Source organism: Hemitrygon akajei, chromosome 14, assembly GCF_048418815.1.
Source record: "Hemitrygon akajei chromosome 14, sHemAka1.3, whole genome shotgun sequence".
In the NCBI taxonomy this organism is placed as follows: domain Eukaryota; kingdom Metazoa; phylum Chordata; class Chondrichthyes; order Myliobatiformes; family Dasyatidae; genus Hemitrygon; species Hemitrygon akajei.
Genome location: NC_133137.1, coordinates 52113732 through 52132472, shown reverse-complemented (window position 1 = coordinate 52132472; position 18741 = coordinate 52113732). Strand labels below are relative to the sequence as shown.

Genomic DNA, 18741 nt, shown 5'->3' with positions numbered 1-18741 from the left:
CAGAGACTGTGGGGTTTCAATCCCATTCCAATATCAATTATTAGCCCAACATTCAAAATAAAAAAGGCAAGAACATAGGTTGTAACAGCTTGACTTCACTTATTAAGCTTTTAAAAAATCAGCTTGAATTAGTCTATTCAAGGGAATGCATAAACATCAATAAACCTTTGGTTTTGCATGCAATAAATCATATGAAAATGAGAATTCAGGTACCATGAACTGCATGATCTTGTTATTCATGCAAGATAGCAGTCCAGTTTGCATTGTAAACTTTTCTCCTTGGAGCGACAGAAGATGAGAGGTGACCTGATAGAGGTGTACAAGATGATGAGAGGCATTGATCGTGTGGATAGTCAGAGGCTTTTTTCCCAGGGCTGACATGGTTGCCACAAGAGGACACAGATTTAAAGTGCTGGGGAGTAGGTACAGAGGAGATGTCAGGGGTAAGTTTTTTTACACAGAGAGTGGTGAATGCGTGGAATGGACTGCCAGCAACGGTGGTGGAGGAGGATACGATAGGGTCTTTTAAGAGGCTTTTGGGTAGGTACATGGAACTTAGTAAAATAGAGGGCTATTAGGTAAGCCTAGTAATTTCTAAGGTAGGGACATGTTCAGCATAACTTTGTGGGCTGAAGGGCCTGTATTGTGCTGTAGGGTTTCTATGTTACTGCTAATGCAGATTTTCATTGTCACTTGGTTGGTTATCCTTCAAATTAGAATGTGCTTCCTGAACAATAAGGCTGGGGTGTGTGGGGAGAAAGAGCTGTCTTTGCCTCTATTATGAGGTATGGGTCATTTTAACTGGGCTTCATGATCAGGATTAATCACCAAACCAAACTCCACAGGGAGCTACATGTAGGACTTAAAGTGACATGAAGATACTGGAAGTGATGCCTGGAGCAGCAAAATTGTGCATGGCCTTGAATTGCATTCCTGCCCTCCCACCCCACAAAGACACAAGAAGTTATTCAAAAATAACTTATCTTGCTGTGTCTTTTCTGGCACCACCTCTTCTTCTCAACTATAATGCAGTGAAGGCCAGGCACTGTGTCTCCAGTCCTCAACTGATATCACTAATACAGTCTAGGATCAAAAACAGCAAAAGGCAAGACTGAGATGGGATACCAGTGATTATCTCCTATACCTTAACTACAGAAATACTGCCCCTCAACACCACTTTCAAACCCTCTACCTAATTTCCTATGGACAGTGAGAGTTATAAGTGCCCTGTATTTATTTGACCCCCTTGGTGTGAGGTAATGTTGCAGTTCTATATTAGACTACATATTGTGTTCATTTCTGGTCACCTCATTATAGGAAGGATGTGGAAGCTCTAGAGAGAATGCAGAGGAGATTTACCAGGATGCTGCTTGGTCTAGAGGGCGTGTCTTATGAGGATCAGTTGAGCAAGCTAGGGCTTTTCACCTTGGAGCGAAGGAGGATGAGAGGTGATTTGATAGATGGTATGGACTCCTCAAAGGTATTAACAGGACTCAGGGTTGAACCCAGTCACTGTACCTGTGAGGCAGCAGCTCTACTCAATGTGGGACTGTGCTCTCAAGCACAGTGCATGTTTGTGGCTAGGTTAGAGTTTAGGGACAGGGATGTGGAGGAGTTAGAAACCAGGCCAGAGTCTAGGCTCCATGCTCTGCGCTCAAAGGCCAGTGACATGGATAGGTGATGATGGACATCAGTGGATGTGGGGTTATGTCTCAAGCATAGTGTGTGTTTGTGGTGACATTAGAGTTTAGGGACAGGGATGTGGAGGAGTTCAAAGCCAGGCCAGAGTCTATGCCTCTGCTCTACATTTGAAGTCCAGCGAGATGGCCAGGTGATGACGTACACCTGGACTCTAGGCTTCCACTCCATGCTCGAAGGCCAGTAGCATGGATTAGAAGCATGGATATGGAGAAGTTAGAAGCCAGTCCAGGAGTCTTGGCCAGCGGCTCCCAAACTGGGATCAATGGGCCCCTTGCTTAATGGTATTGGCCGATGGCATAAAAAAGGGTGGGAACCCCTGGTCTAGGGTTATACCAAGTAACATAATTTTAAAATTATTAGAGGAAAGTATAGGGAGGATGTCCAAGGTAAAGCTCTATAACTATGATTATATTTGCTTGTTTCAATATCTTGAAAATACAGTTGAAATCTCTCCAACTTTCTAAATATCAGGGAATATGAGGACAAAATGAAAACACCAACATTACATCAGCTATAACTCAGGGGTCAGCCTTTTGCTGTAAGCTCAGTGTTTGCAGGTTCAAAATTCATGGGCACTCCACAGAGCCAAAGGAATACGACATAGCTGTAGGTGTATTTTGGATGATGTATGGGCCAAAATTGCCCTCCCAAAGAGATGCCAAAGAGCGAGGAATTCCCTCTGGTGTCCTAGTCAACCTTTATTTAACTGTTCACAGAAGCTCACTATACTCAAATTGATCCCTACCTAACAACAGTATTCCTAAAGAACATTATTTCCACAAAGTAGTCTGGGCTCACTAAGACAATGACTGAAGCAATGGAAGTGTTTACTTTCTTTGAAACACTATGAAGCTAATTCCAGGGATGAGAGGATTTTCCTATCAAAAGAGGCTAAACAAGTTGTGTCTGTATTCTTTGGAGTTTAGAATAATGAGGGGTAATTTACCAAGACATGTAGGATACTGGGTCATGTGTAAGACAGGGTGGATGTTGAGATGTTTTCACTAGTGGGAGAGTCTCAAACAAGAGGACAGAGTTATAAAATGAGGGAATGGTCATTTAAAACTGAGGTGTGTAGAATTTCAGTGTCTGGGATTCTCCAACCTAGAGGCTAGATCATTAGAAACATTCAAAGCAGAGGTAGATAGAGCTTTGAAAAAGCATGATTTGACACAGAGGAGAAGCTGATGCCAGGTGCTGGGCCAGGTTAGAAGGGCCAAATGGTCGATTGCTGCTTGGATTTTCCTACTTCCTTATGTTCTACAAAGAGGCAGTAAAATGGGAAAGGAAAGAAAGTACTATTGTTGAGAATCCAACTAAAATTTAATCTCCAAGATTATGTGGTATTTTATGAGTGTGGTTAAAATACAATACTCTATGTTATTGTGTGTGAGGGAGGATGATGGAGCAGAGGACGGTGTTGTGTATTTCTAATTACCTGGAGCTGACCTCATTGCTCTAATTCTAGAAATACCTGTAGGCCAATTCCTTTCCATAAAGAACATTAGTGAACTATACTTTTATAACAAAAACATTAGTTGCCAAATAGTTCATTCCTACAAAAGTGAGAGTTATTTATCTCATGTTTTGCTTACAAAAGGGGCAGTACACTGATGTTACAGATGAGGCTTCTGCCTCACAGCACCAGAGCCCCAGGGTCAATCCTCACCTTGGGTGCTGTTTGTGTGGAGTTTGCATGTATCCTTGTGGCTGCTGAGGTTTTCCTTGGGTGTTCTGGTTTCCTTACATATCCCAAAGACATGTAGGTTGGTAGGTCAAGTCTCCCCTGGCATGTCAGCAAGTGATAGAATCTGGTTGCTGGGAATAAAATACGATTGGTGTGGGTTTCGTATTAATGGGTGTTTGATAATCAGTGCAAATTTGGTGGGCCATGGAGGAATTGAAATATGGAAGAAAACAGCGAACTCAAATGGGCCAAGGATAGTGGAAGTAGACAAACCAATTGTCTTTGTTCTTGTCATGAGGTGGAAGGAATGGAGGCTGCCATTTTTCTTCCATATTTGAATTCTTCCATGGTCCACCAAATCTGCACTGTTCCTACAAAGTGAAACTCAATAGCATGAATGGCAGTGACGCTTCACTACCAGATGAACTCAATGCCTTCCATGCATGCTTTGAAATGGAGAACACAACTACAGTTGTGATGATCCCTGCTGCACCTGATAACCCTGTCATCATCTCAGAGACCAAGGTTAGACTGTCTTTAAAGAGAGTAAACCCTCGCAAGGCAGAAGGTCCCGATGGAGTACCTGGTAAGGTTCTGATTACCTGTGCCAACCAACTAGCGGGAGTATTCAAGGACATTTTCAACCTCTCACTGCTACAGGTAGAAGTTCCCACTTGCTTCAAAAAGGCAACAATTATACCAGTGCCTAAGAAGAATAATGTGGTCTGCCTTAATGACTATTGCCCAGTAGCACTCACATCGACAGTAATGAAATGCTTTGAGAGGTTGGTCATGACTAGACTGAACTCCTGCCTCAGCAAAGACCTGGACCCATTGCAATTTGCCTATCACCACAATAGGTCAACAGCAGACGCAATCTCAATGGCTCTCCACACAGCTTTAGACCACCTGGTCAACACAAACACCTATGTCAGGATGCTGTTCATCGACTATAGCTCAGCATTTAATACCATCATTCCCACAATCCTGATTGAGAAGTTGCAGAACCTGGGCCTCTGTACCTCCCTCTGCAATTGGAACCTCAACTTCCTAACCAGAAGACCACAATCTGCGGATTGGTGATAACATATCCTCCTTGCTGAAGATCAACACTGGTGCACCTCAGGGGTGTGTGCTTAGCCCACTGCTCTATACTCTATATATACATGACTGTGTGACTAGGCATAGCTCAAATACCATCTATAAATTTGCTGACGATAGAGCCATTGTTGGTAGAATCTCAGGTGGTGACGAGTGGGTGTACAGGAGTGAGATATGCCAACTAGTGGAGTGGTGCTGCAGCAACTGGCACTCAATGTCGGTAAGATGAAAGAGCTGATTGTGGACTTCAGGAAGGGTAAGATGAAGGAGCACATACCAGTCCTCATAGAAGGATCAGAAGTGGAAAGAGTGAGCAGTTTCAAGTTCCTGGGTGTCAGGATCTCTGAGGATCTAACCTGGTCCCAACATATCAATGTAGTTATAAAGAAGACAACACAGCAGCTATACTTTATTAGGAGTTTGAAGAGATTTGGTTTGTCAACAAATACATTCAAAAACTTCTATAGTTGTACTGTGGAGAGCATTCTGACAGGCTGCATCACTGTCTGGTATGGAGGGACTACTGCACCAGACCGAAAGAAGCTGTAGAAGGCTGTAAATCTAGGCAGCTCCATCTTGGCTACTAGCCTACAAAGTACCCAGGATATCTTCAGGGAGCGATGTCTCAGAAAGACAGCTTCAATTATTAAGGACCTCCAGCACCCAGGGCATGCCCTTTTCTCACTGTTACCATCAGGAAGGAGGTACAGAAGCCTGAAGGCACACACTTAACAATTCAGGAACAGCTTCTTCCCCTCTGCCATCCGATTCCTAAATGAATATTGAATCTTTGAACACTACCTCACTTTTTTTAATATACAGTATTTCTGTTTTTGCACATTTAAAACAAAAATCTATTCAATATATGCATACTATAATTGATTAATTTGTTTATTTACTTTTTTTTTTCCTCAGCTAGATTATGTATTGCATTGAACTGCTGCTGCTAAGTTTACAAATTTCACATCACATGCCGGTGATAATAAACCTGATTCTGATTCTGATTCTGATTTGTGAAGTACCCCTATGTCTTCCATTTTGTGAGCTTGACATGCTTGGCTTGATTAATGTTTTAAAGTAGACACAATGATGCTCTAGGTAATCTGCTGGACTGGAGATCATTTGCAAATAAGAAGTTATTTGTGATGTGTTCTTTGGTTAAATATAATATGCAGGTTTGTGACTGTTGGGGTTGTGTCTGCCCTGAGTGATCAAACTGATTACTGGTTTTGTAACTGATTTTAAACAAAGAGCAGAACAGGGGCAATAAATGGATGCTGGCTTGGACCAGAGTAAATAAGAAGGTGCTAAACGTCAATCAGATGACCCACAGAAAGACAATATTTGAAATCATAAGTAATGGATACAAACGCAGATGTTTTTCAGATACAATATAGCAGTAACACCGGAGATTCACCCCCTCGCCAGGGGTTGGAAGAAGAAAGGATTGATCGTCTGATCAATGGAGATCCCCTATTTCGGAGTTATAAATTGGGAAAGTGGCCTGAGTGAGTATTGGTACAAAGGGAACAGCAGAAATCACGTTCTAAGTTGGTGGCCCAGAGTTAACATGTTGTTTGTTCAGAGACAATAATGTGCGAGCATTGATTAATTAAGAGTCGCGTAGTAAGCTTCCTAACCTAGTTCCATTGATGAATGGTCAACATATTTTGGCATAGAGGTTTGGGACCCTAATTTTCAGTTGAATCACCCATGGGAAAGGGAGAGGACAAGAAGAACCCAAGGGGTTCAGGGGATTGGAGAGATTATTTTCTTAAATATTCATGAAGAAAATGGCCCGACTATGAGGCCTGGATAGGAGAGACTGAGAGTGGGAAGTGGGGGGGGGGGGGTCAGGGACCCTGGGGGGATGAATTATAGAAAGCAGTTAGTGAAAAGAAATCAAAGAAATTACAAGAGATTTTAAAAAATTACAATGGAATGTATGTGGGAAGCGGGGAGAGAAAAACAGAAACTGGCAGAGGAATTGAGTAAGTGTAAGGAAGAGCTGGAGAGAGCACGGTCTAGTGAATTTAATCCACCAGTCAGTTTCAGACTCTGTGTGAAAGCATAATGAGAGAAAAGGAGAAACGGGAAGAGGAATATAAAAAGGCAAGTGCAGTATTAGAGAAATGGAAAAGTCAGTGTCCGGGTTTACAGACTGCTATGAATTTTGTACAGAAATCGGCAGCTGAGAAAAAAGGCAGCTCCAATCACACTAACAGTTTAAAACAGGTCGAAAAGCTGCAGTCAACTCTCAGTTCAGAGGAATGATATGTACATTTGGTGCGAGAGCTGACAGTGACGGTGATGTAGATTTAGCATATGAGGCAACACTCTGTAATAGTGAGGATGACTGGGGAAGTGGCCCACGACCCCCATGGGTTTTTCCAAGAGGGGATGGAACCTTCAATAGCCCTGGCCCAATGGTGCCCATGGTAACCGAGAGAGTTGAGGAGATGCCACAGCCTGGCATCCAGTTGTGACATGGTATTCTACCTTTTTTGATGTTGCCCAGTTGAGTGCGATAGCTGTGAATATACCAAAATATGGGCTGAGAGAAGACCCTCGGAAACTTTTCCAGCGCATTCAAGATAATTCAGGATAATTCATAGTTTAGATGAAGCAGAGGAACGGAAGTTTGTCCTGTGTCTAACTTCAGTGTTACACTCGGCCTTACAGTAGGAACAGGGACAAGGCCAAGGGACACTGGGTGATTTACAGAAGGCTATCTCAGAAGCTGCAGGGATAATTGAGGTGACCTGGTGAAGGCTTTGCGTAAGTGCAGACGACAGAAAGGGGAGCACCCCTCCGCATTTGTGACTGGTTCTCTCAAGTGCTTATGGTCCTACTTTGGACAGTCAGAATTTGACTTGACAACAGAACAGTAGCTGGCTGAGGACCTTGGTATCATACTAAGGAGAGCAGAAGAGTGGGTGAAATGTTTGATCCTACAGATCCCACACATACTGAAGCAGGGGTTCTCAGAAGTATGGGCAAAGGAAGTAAGGGAGAAAGGTTCTAAGGAGGATACGGGGAAGCAGGTTTCTCAAATGACCTCTATATGAGAACAAGGTGTGAAGTGGCAGAATGAAGGGAGAGGGGGTGCCTATCAGGGTATGCCACCCCCACGCTCAACAGCACCACCTAGTAGGAGGAGTGGTCAAGGACAAGGTCAGAATGCTTACATTCCCCCTGTTATGAATACCAGATCCCCATGGAAATATTTGAATTACAGGCACAAAAGTTATCTTGTCAGGGATTCCCCATAACCCAGACAGATGGGGAATGGTCAGGATGTAGCTGAGGCTCCATTGCCCTAAGGTCAAGCACAATACCCACAATGTAATATCCAGGATGCCAATGGAAATCCACGGCTGTATCCAGAATTACCTACAGGGACTCCAAGTGCACAATGACGGTGTCAGGCCTCCATTACACCATATAAAATTTCTTTGTGTTATAGGAGGCTCTAGAACCACCCTAAGCACATCCACATTCAATGCAGCAAGTTGGGAAATACAAGATACTATTATTTTAAGTGCATTTACTGGACACACACAAGTAAAGGCGTTGATTTCACCACTGAATGTACATTTGGGACAACAGAGTGTGCTCATCAATTTGCCAAGTGCTCAAAAACATATTCTAGGATGTGATTTTATTAAGAAAGCAGGTTTAAGTTTACATCTGATTAATTGTATGATTTGGCAGCTTAATGATGATAGAGAGCAGGTCCCTATTGACATTCCAGTAGGACGATACGAGGACCAGAATATACAGTATACTGTTGGGATATGACAGATGACTCAAAGGCCAGATGAATTATTTTAGAATGCCAGGCAGTATCTGCTAAACATAAACATAAACCGCAGCAGGAGTTACAAGCCAGCCTCTGCTCCGTGCTCTGCATTCGATGGCCAGTGACATGGACGGGTAATGACGGACATCTAGCATCTAGGCATTCTCTCCTCACTTGAAGGCCAATGACATGGCTGTGTAATAAAGGACATCCATGGATGTCGGACTATTCCGGCTTGATGGATCCTGGGATCAGAAGTCAGTGTGAGCAGGAGGCATGAGGGCCAGTGAATCAGCAAGCCTGGAGTTTGTGGCCTGCAGATCAGGCTTGTCATCAGCCTGTCCAGAGGTGAATACTGAAAATAGAATGTGGATTGCAAATCCAGTCATCAAAGACCGATGGCCAAAGCCTGGAGACTGGAAGCTCAAAAGCCCATCCTGTGGTTGGAAAACTGGCTGTATGGGTGGGTGGGAAGTAGGGAGACAGGGGCATTTTTGTTACTGTTTTGTTGTTTGTTGTGTTCTGTGTTGTTCTGCTGAACATGGTGGGCATGCTATGTTGGCACCGGAATGTAATGCAACATTTGTGGGCTGCCCTCAGCACATCCTTGTGTTGGTTATTAATATAAAGTGGAATGCATCATTTGCATTTCAATATATGTCTAATAAATAAATCTAATCTAATCTAAACTGCTCAGGACCATTGAATAAAATATTTATAACTAGTTTTTGTGAGAACAAACATAACCCTTCCTACAAGCAGTGGAGACTTTGGCTTTGGATAGCTCAGAGAAATGGCTGACTGATTTCTTCTCCACCACTCCACAACACTTCCCCAACCCCACTCAGCTGAGACCCAGATTTCTCAAGATTTCAAGCTTCCTAGCAGTCATGACAAGTGGCAACTCGAAGAGGCATGTATCATCCCACACCAAGCAACTGCTCAAAGTGGTCCAAATATCACAAACTCCCCCCCCCCCCCCCCCCACTCCCAGATAGCTGGCTGTTGGCGGATTCCTGATTATTGGCTATTGCTGTGCTGTTCTCAATGTTAAATAAACAGTGTAAGCAGAAAAAGTACCTTGATTTGAATTTCCACTACAGTTAAAGCAGCAGAAACAGTTAAAAGAGCCTCATTTTCTCCCACCGGCTTGATTTCCCAGGACTGGAAAGGCATGTTGACGTAATTTCCCTGAATCAGGGTGAAAGTATTGAACATGTCCATCTTAAAGGACATTAGTTTTGTCTCTGGATCAAATGTGACATTGTGAATGCCATCCGTCCTCCATTGGACTCCTTTGAAAAAGAAACAACAGGTTAAATCTAGTGTTAAAAATTGAGTGAAAAAGGGAATCAGGTCTTTTCCAGGATGCAGCTAAGTGGCAGGCAAGTGTTATGGGAGACAAAGACAAATTCTGGGTGAATGCCTGAGGAAAAGTATGTTTAAGAGGGTACAGGGTGGCCCAATAAATGGCTCAAAGAGGAGAAAGATTTATAATGCCAATAAACCATTGTCCCAACTGCAAGAAGATCTCATGGAAACAAATATTTTCTTGGTATTTTGTAGGCTATAAATTTAGAAAAATATCTCTTTGTTGGTGAAATTGATTCAACATGGGATCAAAAACATCACAAAATGAGACCAGACAAAGGAATCAGGGAGCCTCTTGAAGATGAGGAATATGTTATGGAGATAGACAGAGGGAAGGATAAAATTCAGGATTTAGCTAGTTATTCGACCTACCTGCAGGAGCCCCAGTCCAACATTGTTCTGGAAAGATTCTATTGTGTCAGGAGTGCCCTACACTGGGTGCCATTAAGACAGAATGGTTCAATTTCCCCAATAAGAGTGTTGCATGTGGAATAGTGTCACCCTCTGTAGCACTGGTGACAGAGGTAGACCATGACAGGAAAAGTCTGCTTGACTTTTCAGTGATGCAGAACAACCTGGAAATACTTGATATTGTTTCAATCATGAAAAGAAATAACTGCATAATGCTGAGAAAAATTATTATTCAGTTGAATTCCCTAAGGTGCAATATAGAAAAGCAAATGCAGTATTCTGAGTGGAATCTAACCAATACCATGAACAGCTAAAAATAACTACTATCCCTTTGTGTTCCAGCATTTGTGAGATCCATTTTGAGTTTCTAAATAGTTTACATAGCCATACTACTTTTAGTGAGTTTCATGGCTGGATACATTACATTGCCATGCTCCTCCACAGTTCTAAGCTCTTCACCATCTAAACAATGTTCCAATTATTTTTCAGAACTCCATCTGTAAGATTATTGTAAGATCATTTCTAGCTCTCATTTTTACAACTTACTGTAAAACTTAACTTGAACTTAGCAAATTTTAACATATAGATTTCTATTCCATCATCTAAATATGGTAGAAAGCTGAAGTTCCAAGACAGAAGAGAACCACTCTCTTTTTTAATCAGTCTCATACTTTCCTTTATCCTACTTGCCAGTTCTTATTCAGCTGGTCAAGCAGGGAGCATCCTGCAGAAACGGCTCTGTAAAGGCCAGGCACTGAGGTATATATTCTGAGCATTCTGCAGACTAAATCAAGAGAGAAGTAGCCACATGAACATGAAAACCAGGAAAATCAGAAGCAAGAGGGAAGGCGTGGAAGCTTTAGAGAGGATGTAAAGGAGATTTACCAGGATGCTTCCTGGATTAGAGAGCATTTCTTATAAGGAGAAGTTGATCAAGCTAGGGTTTTTCTCTTTGGAGCAAAGGGAGATAAGAGGTATACAAGATGATAAGAGGCATAGATCAAGTGGGATAGCCAAAGACTTTTTCCCAGGGCAGAAATGGCTAATATGAGCAGACATAATTTTAAAGTGATTGGAGGAAATTATAGGGAGCGGTAACAGAGGTATGCTCTTTACACAGAGTGGTGGGTGTGCAGAACGTCCTGTCAGAGGTGCTGGTAGAGGCAGATATATTAGGGACACTAAAGAAACTCTTAGATGGGCACACAGATGACAGAAAAATGGAGGGCTATTTAGGAGGGATTGATCTTATCGAGTTGGTTAAAAGGCTGACATAACATCATGAGCAGTAGGGCCTGTACTGTGCTTTAATGATCTACATAACATGTTCAGTACAGAGATACTCCCCTCTGGTTAGAATTCAAGAGACAAAGAGAAAAAATGCAGTATGCAGAATCAGGAGAAGTCTTGCTGGAGCAATCAGCCATTAAAAAGACGCCAAATAAAACATAAAATGTAGAAAAACATAAAATGTGGATCAGGGAATATAAATGGAAAATGAAGCCGAGTTAATGTTTCAGGTCAAGACCCTTTGTCAGAACTGGAAAAGGAAACTTTAAAAAGTCTCCACCTGAATCACTTTCTACAGATGGTGCCTGAACTGCTGAGTAATTCCAGTGTTTTCTGAGATTATTTTGTTTTTATTTTAGATTTCAAGCACCCATGCACTTTGCTAACTAATGCTTCATCACATTTTTGATTTCAATATTATTAAATTTCAATTTGTTTGTTCCATCAACATGATTCCCATATTGCAAATTTACATTTAAAATCAAGAATCCAGAATAAAATGGAAATATTCAACAAAATGCTTGTCGATGCTCACACCTGGCTGGTACTCAATATTCACTCAATGGCTGGTTTATAGTACTGATTCTTTCTTGTTTTATACATATATATCATTAAAACATTCAAGCCAATCAGACAACACACACAAAATGCTGGTGGAACACAGCAGGCCAGGCAGCATCTATAAGGAGAAGCACTGTCGATGTTTCGGGCCGAGACCCTTCGTCAGGACTAACTGAAAGGAAAGATAGTAAGAGATTTGAAAGTAGTGGGGGGAGGGGGAAATGCGAAATGATAGGAGAAGACCGGAGGGGGTGGGATCAAGCTAAGTGCTGGAAAGGTGATTGGCGAAAGTGATACAGAGCTGGAGAAGGGAAAGGATCATGGGACGGGAGGCCTCGGGAGAAAGAAAGGGGGAGGGGGGGAAGCACCAGAGGGAGATGGAGAACAGGTAAACAACTAAATATGTCAGGGATGGGGTAAGAAGGGGAGGAGGGGCATTAACGGAAGTTAGAGAAGTCAATGTTCATGCCATCAGGTTGGAGGCTACCCAGCCGGTATATAAGGTGTTTTTCCTTCAACCTGAGTTTGGATTCATTTTGACAGTAGAGGAGGCCATGGATAGACATATCAGAATGGGAATGGGACGTGGAATTAAAATGTGTGGCCACTGGGAGATCCTGCTTTCTCTGGCGGACCGAGCGTAGGTGTTCAGTGAAACTGTCTCCCAGTCTGCGTCGGGTCTCACCAATATATAAAAGGCCACACCGGGAGCACCGGACGCAGTATACCACACCAGCCGACTCACAGGTGAAGTGTCACCTCACCTGGAAGGACTGTCTGGGGCCCTGAATGGTGGTGAAGGAGGAAGTGTAAGGGCAGGTGTAGCACTTGTTCCACTTACAAGGATAAGTGCCAGGAGGGAGATTGGTGGGAAGGGATGGGGGGGACGAATGGACAAGGGAGTCGCATAGGGAGCAATCCCTGTGGAAAACAGAAAGGGGGGGAGGGAAAGATGTGCTTGGTAGTGGGATTCTAACTTCCGTTAATGCCCCTCCTCCCCTTCTTACCCCATCCCTGACATATTTAGTTGTTTGCCTGTTCTCCATCTTCCTCTGGTGCTTCCTCCCCCCCCCCCTTCTCCCAAAGCCTCCCATCCCATGATCCTTTCCCTTCTCCAGCTCTGTATCACTTTCGCCAATCACCTTTCCAGCTCTTAGCTTCATCCCACCCCTTCCGGTCTTCTCCTTCTCCAGCTCTGTATCACTTTCGCCAATCACTTTTCCAGCTCTTAGCTTCATCCCACCCCTTCCGGTCTTCTCCTATCATTTCGCATTTCCCCCTCCCCCCACTACTTTCAAATCTCTTACTATCTTTCCCTTCAGTTAGTCCTGACGAAGGGTCTCGGCCCGAAACGTTGACAGTGTTTCTCCTTATAGATGCTGCCTGGCCTGCTGTGTTCCACCAGCATTTTGTGTGTGTTGTTTGAATTTCCAGCATCTGCAGATTTCTTCGTGTTTGCTCAAGCCAATCAGAAATGGTCATGCCAAAATATCACATTTCTGTGTACCGTATTTGGAAATATTCATTAGTGTGTTTATTTTACCATCCTCATTACAGTGGTGTACTCTATGTACCACAGAACAGGTCTCAACAGGAAAATCAATACCAATCACACATACTCCATCTGAACTTGTTGCATCTTTGAAAACGGTTCTAATGTTTTTTATTAGTCTTCTCAACCCCTACTAGCTGACTCTGTTAGCCCCAGGGATTAGAAGAAATGAAAATACTAATTAGTGGAGGGGGTATTGATTATTTCAGCATACTAATTACAGCATAAACACATTACAGCAGGGGTGTGTTCCTAGAAAATAGCCCTTACCATGATTTTTTCTGTAATGCAAATCTGTCTATGAGTGCATGCATCAAGAAACACAAGTCGAAAAAATACATTTTGCATTATGTGGAAAATAGCAAAAAAAATTGCTGTTTCCCACATATATTCTGGGGTAAGGAGTTTTATTGGGTATCTCAAATTTTTGGGTAGTGATTTGTGAATTCAGTAGGGGTGAATATAATAGTCATTGTGGATTTCAATATGCAAGGTAGGTTGGAAAACTCAAGTTGGTGCTGGATCCCAAGAGAAGGAATCTTGTAGAATGCCTATGAGATGGCTTTTTAGAGCATCTTATGAAAGAGCCCTCTAGAATACACAAAGGAGTCAGTAAATGAAGTTTTCTTGGATTTTCAGAAGCCTTTGACAAAGTGGCGTACATGAGGCCGCTAAACAAGATAAGAGCCCATGGTATTACAGGAGAGATATTAGCATGGATAGAAGATTGGCTGACCGGGTGGAGGCAAAAAGTTGGGGGGAGACTTTTCTGGTTGGCTGACAGTGACTAGTGGTGTTCCACAGAGGGCAATGTTCAGACCGCTTCTACTCATGTTATATGTCAATGCGTTGGATGATGGAATTGATGGCTTTGTGGCCAAGATTGTTGATGATACAAAGATAGGTGGAGAGGTAGGTAGTGTTGAGGAAGCAGGGAGTCTGCAGAAGGAGTCCTCATGCAAGATTCCCTAAAGGTTAACATGCAGGTTGAGTCAGTGGTAAGGAAGGCAAATGCATGGTTAGCATTCACTTTGAGAGAACTACAACATAAAAGCAAGATGTAGTGCTGAGGCTTTATAAGAGATTGGTCAGACCACACTTGGAATATTGTGAGCTGTCAAAAACCCCTTATTTAAGAAGGGATATGCTGGCATTGGAGAGGGTCCAGAGGAGGTTATGAGAATGATCCCAGGAATAAAAGGATTAATATATGAGGAGCATTTATTGGCTCTGGATCTTTATTCAATGGAGTTTAGAAGAATGAGGGGGAAGTCTCATTGAAACTTCAAATATTGAAAGGCCTAGAAAGACTGGATGTGGAGAGTATATCTCTTATAGTGAGTGAACCTACAGGGGCCTTAGCAGAGTATTTAAATCATCCTTAGCAACAGGTAAGTTACTGGAGGATTTGAGGATAACTAATGTTTCACTGTTTATGAAAGGCTCTAAAAATAAGCTAGGAAGTTATAGGTTGGTGAGTCTGACATCAGTAGTGGAAAAGTTATTAGAAGGTATTCTAAGGGACCCAATCTATGCGTATTTGAAGAGACAGGGACTGATTAGGGATAGTCAACTTAGCTTTGTGTATGATAGGTCATGTCTAACCAATCTTATAGAGTTGTTTTCAAGTCAAGTCACTTTTATTGTAATTTTGACCATAACTGCTATGTATAGCACATAGTAAAAATGAGACAACGTTTTTCAGGACCATGGTGTTACATGACACAGTACAAAAACTAGACTGAACTATGTAAAAAAACAACTACACTAGACTACAGACCTACCCAGGATTGCATAAAGTGTACAAAACAGTCCAGGCATTACAATAAATAATAAACAGGACAATAGGACAGTAAGGTGTCAGTCCAGGCTCTGGGTAATGAGGAGTCTGATAGCTTGGGGAAGAAACTCATACATAGTCTGGTCGTGAGAGTCCAACTGGTTTGGTGCCTTTTCCCAGATGGCAGGAGGGAGAAGAGTTTGTATGAGGGGTGCGTGGGGTCCTTCAAAATGCTGTTTGCTTTGCGGATGCAGCGTGTAGTGTAAATGTCCATGATGGTGGGAAGAGAGACCCCGATGATCTTCTCAGCTGACCTCACTATCCGCTGCAGGGTCTTGCAATCCAAGATGGTGCAATTTCCGAACCAGGCAGTGATGCAGCTGCTCAGGATGCTCTCAATACAACCCCTGTAGAATGTGATGAGGATGAGGGGTGGGAGATGGACTTTCCTCAGCCTTCGCACAAAGTAGAGATGCTGCTGGGCTTTCTTTGCTATGGATCTGTTGTTGAGGGACCAGGTGAGGTTCATTTACGGTAGTCATTTAGGCAGGACACTGAAGACTTCTTCGGCACGGGGACGATGGTGGCGGCCTTGAAGCACGTTGGAACAGTGGTGCTGCTCAGGGAGATGTTGAAGATGTCAGTGAGAACATCTGCTAGCTGGTTTGCGCATCCTCTGAGGACTCTACCAGGAATGTTGTCCGGTCCAGCAGCCTTCCGTGGATTGACTCTGCACAGGGTTCTTCTCACATCAGCCATGGTGAGACACAGCACCTGGTCATTTGTAGGGGGGTGGGTTTCCTCACCGCCATGTCATTTTCCACCTCAAAACGGGCGTGGAAGTTGCCATCAGTTGCAGCCTCCCTGAACATGTGCGAGTCAGTGTGCTCAAAGCAGTCTTGAAAAGCAGAGATGGCTCCTGCTGGCCAGGTTTTCACCTGCTTCTGAACTGGTCTGGAGCACCTGACAAGCAGTCTGTATGCTGGGATTATCATAACAGAGATGTGGGCTGAGTAACCAAGGTGAGGGCAGGGCTCTGCCCAATAAGCGTCGGGGATGTTTGTATAAACTAGGTCCAACATGTTCTCCCCCCTCGTTGCAAAGTCCACATACTGATGGAATTTGGGGAGCACTGACTTAAGGTTCGCATGGTTAAAATCACTGGCAACAATAAACAGTCCAATAAACTTGACAATAAAGTCAGACAATAAACTTGAGGAAGTTACCAGGAAAGCTGATGAAGCCAAGGCAGTAGATGTTGTCTACATGGACTTCAGCAAACCTTTGACAAGGTCCTGCATGGGAGGTTCAGTCACTTTGCATTCAAGATGAGGTATTAAATTTAATTACATATTGGCTTTGTGGGAGAAGCCATTGTGTGGTAGTAGATGGTTGCGTCTCTGACTGGAGACCTGTGACTAGTGGAGTGCTGTAGGGATCAGGGCTGGATCCGTTGTTGTTTGTCAGCTATATCAATGACTTGGTTGATAATGTGGTTAACTAGATCAGCAAATTTGCAGATGACACCAAGATTGGGAGAGTAATGGAAAGCAAGGAAGACTATTAGAGATTGCAGCGGGACCTGGAGTTGTTGGAAAATAGGCTGATAAATGGTGGATGGAATTTAATGCAGGCAAGTGCAGAGTGCTGCACTTTGGTCAGACCAGCCAGGGTAGGTCTTACACAGTGAAAGGCAGAGCACTGAGTAGTGATGTGGAACGAAGGGATCTGGGAATACAAGTCCATAATTCATTGAAAGTGGAGTCACAAGTAGACAGGGTTGTAAAACAAAAATGCTTTTGGCATATTGGCCTTCAGAAATCAAACTATTGAATACAGGAGATGGGATGTTATGGTGAAATTGTGTAAGACATTGGTGAGGCCTAATTTGTAGCATTGTGTGCAGTTTTGGTCACCTAACTACAGGAAAGATGTAAGTTTGAAAGAGTACAGAGAAAATTTACAAGGATGTTGCTGGGTCTAGAGGACCTGAATTATAAGGAAAGATTAAATAGGTTAGGACTTTATTCAATGGAACATAGAAGATTGAGGGGAAATTTGATAGAGGTATACAAAATTATGAGGGTTACAGAAAGGGTAAATGCAAGTAGGCTTTTTCTGCTGAGATGAGAGGGACTACAACTAGAGGTCATGGGTTAAGGATGAAAGGTACAAAATTATAAGGAACATGAGCAGAATCTTCTTCACTGAGAGGGTGGTGAGAGTGTGGAATGAGCTGCCAGCGCAAGTAGTGCATATGAGCTCAATCTCAAAGTTTAAGAGAAGTTTGGATAGCAGGGCTGAGGTATAAAGGGCTATGGTCCAGGTGCAGGTTGATGGGACTGGGCAGTTTAAATATTTTGACATGGACTATATAGGCTAAAGGGCCTGTTTCTGTGCTGTACTTTTCTATGACTGTGACCTAAGACCAGAGGGCATGACCTCAGAATACAAGAACATCTCCTTAGAACAGAGCTGAGAAGTAATTTCTTTAGCCAGAGGGTGATGAATTTGTGGAAGTCAAGTCACTAGGTATATTTAAATTGATGTTTATAGTTCTTGAAGAAAGCAGAAGAACTGAGTTGAGAGGGATAATAAATCAGCCATGATGGAATGACAGAGCAGCCTGAATGGGCTGAACGGCCTAATTCTGACCCTGAGCCTTATGGTCTTATGGAATCTCCATTATCTAAAATTCCATAACAGAGATTGCCTTTACTCTGAGAGCCCCACAAGACCAATTTCCAAAGAGAGTGAATACAATAAATATAATAAACTTGTGAAAAATACTGTATAGCACAAAGCATTTAAGAGGTCTGTTTGCTCCTATGAACTATGATTTCTAATACAGCCTCAACACCAATATGAATTCAGAATAAAAACAGAAATTGCTAAATACACTCAGTAAATCAGGCTGCATTTGTAGAATGAGGAAACCACCGCTATTTCTCCTATATACGCTGTTTGACCTGCTGAGTGTTTCCATCATTTTTTTATTTTAGATTTCCAGAGCTTGCCGCTTTTTATTAATTTTCATTTACTAGTAAGAATTAGACTTCTGTAATGGAATGGTTCAGACTTTAGCCTTTCACTTCCTAGCCTCCCCAGTATTTTGATGTTTAAATAAATCTGAATAAATACAATACCTTTTGCATCCCATCTAGCAGGCTTGGGTTGTTCAAAAAATAATGCCCTCGGAGGGAGCTTGATGGTGATTCCTACAGGTGGCGCAGGTTGGTTTTCACCTTCCTTCTCATCAGGATTTGGCAGTAAGGAAGTGCTATTCCTGGATGCCACCAATGGATAGGGAAATGGTTGCAAACCTGTATCCGATAGCTAAAAATATAGATACCACAACAGGTTTACTTATTAGTCCTTTCTTTAACATTATTTATGACATCAGTTTCAAGTTCAAGATACTATCATTCAACCATACACATGTATACAGCTAAACAAAACAGTGTTTCTCAAAGACCAAGGAGCAA

At 42.7% G+C, this 18741-nt stretch overlaps 1 protein-coding gene across 2 annotated transcripts in view; it reads right to left on the bottom strand.

Moving 5' to 3' along the window:
• The window catches only part of dnai7 (dynein axonemal intermediate chain 7), a 106273-nt gene that overhangs the window by 17453 nt on the left and 70079 nt on the right, over positions 1-18741 (bottom strand). For both annotated transcript variants that reach the window (XM_073066065.1, XM_073066064.1), the window contains exons 11-12: positions 18403-18592; positions 9372-9586 (exon numbers count right to left, since the gene is read on the bottom strand). In XM_073066065.1, coding sequence (XP_072922166.1) covers positions 9372-9586; positions 18403-18592 — 405 coding nt within the window. The remainder of the gene's footprint in view (positions 1-9371; positions 9587-18402; positions 18593-18741) is intronic.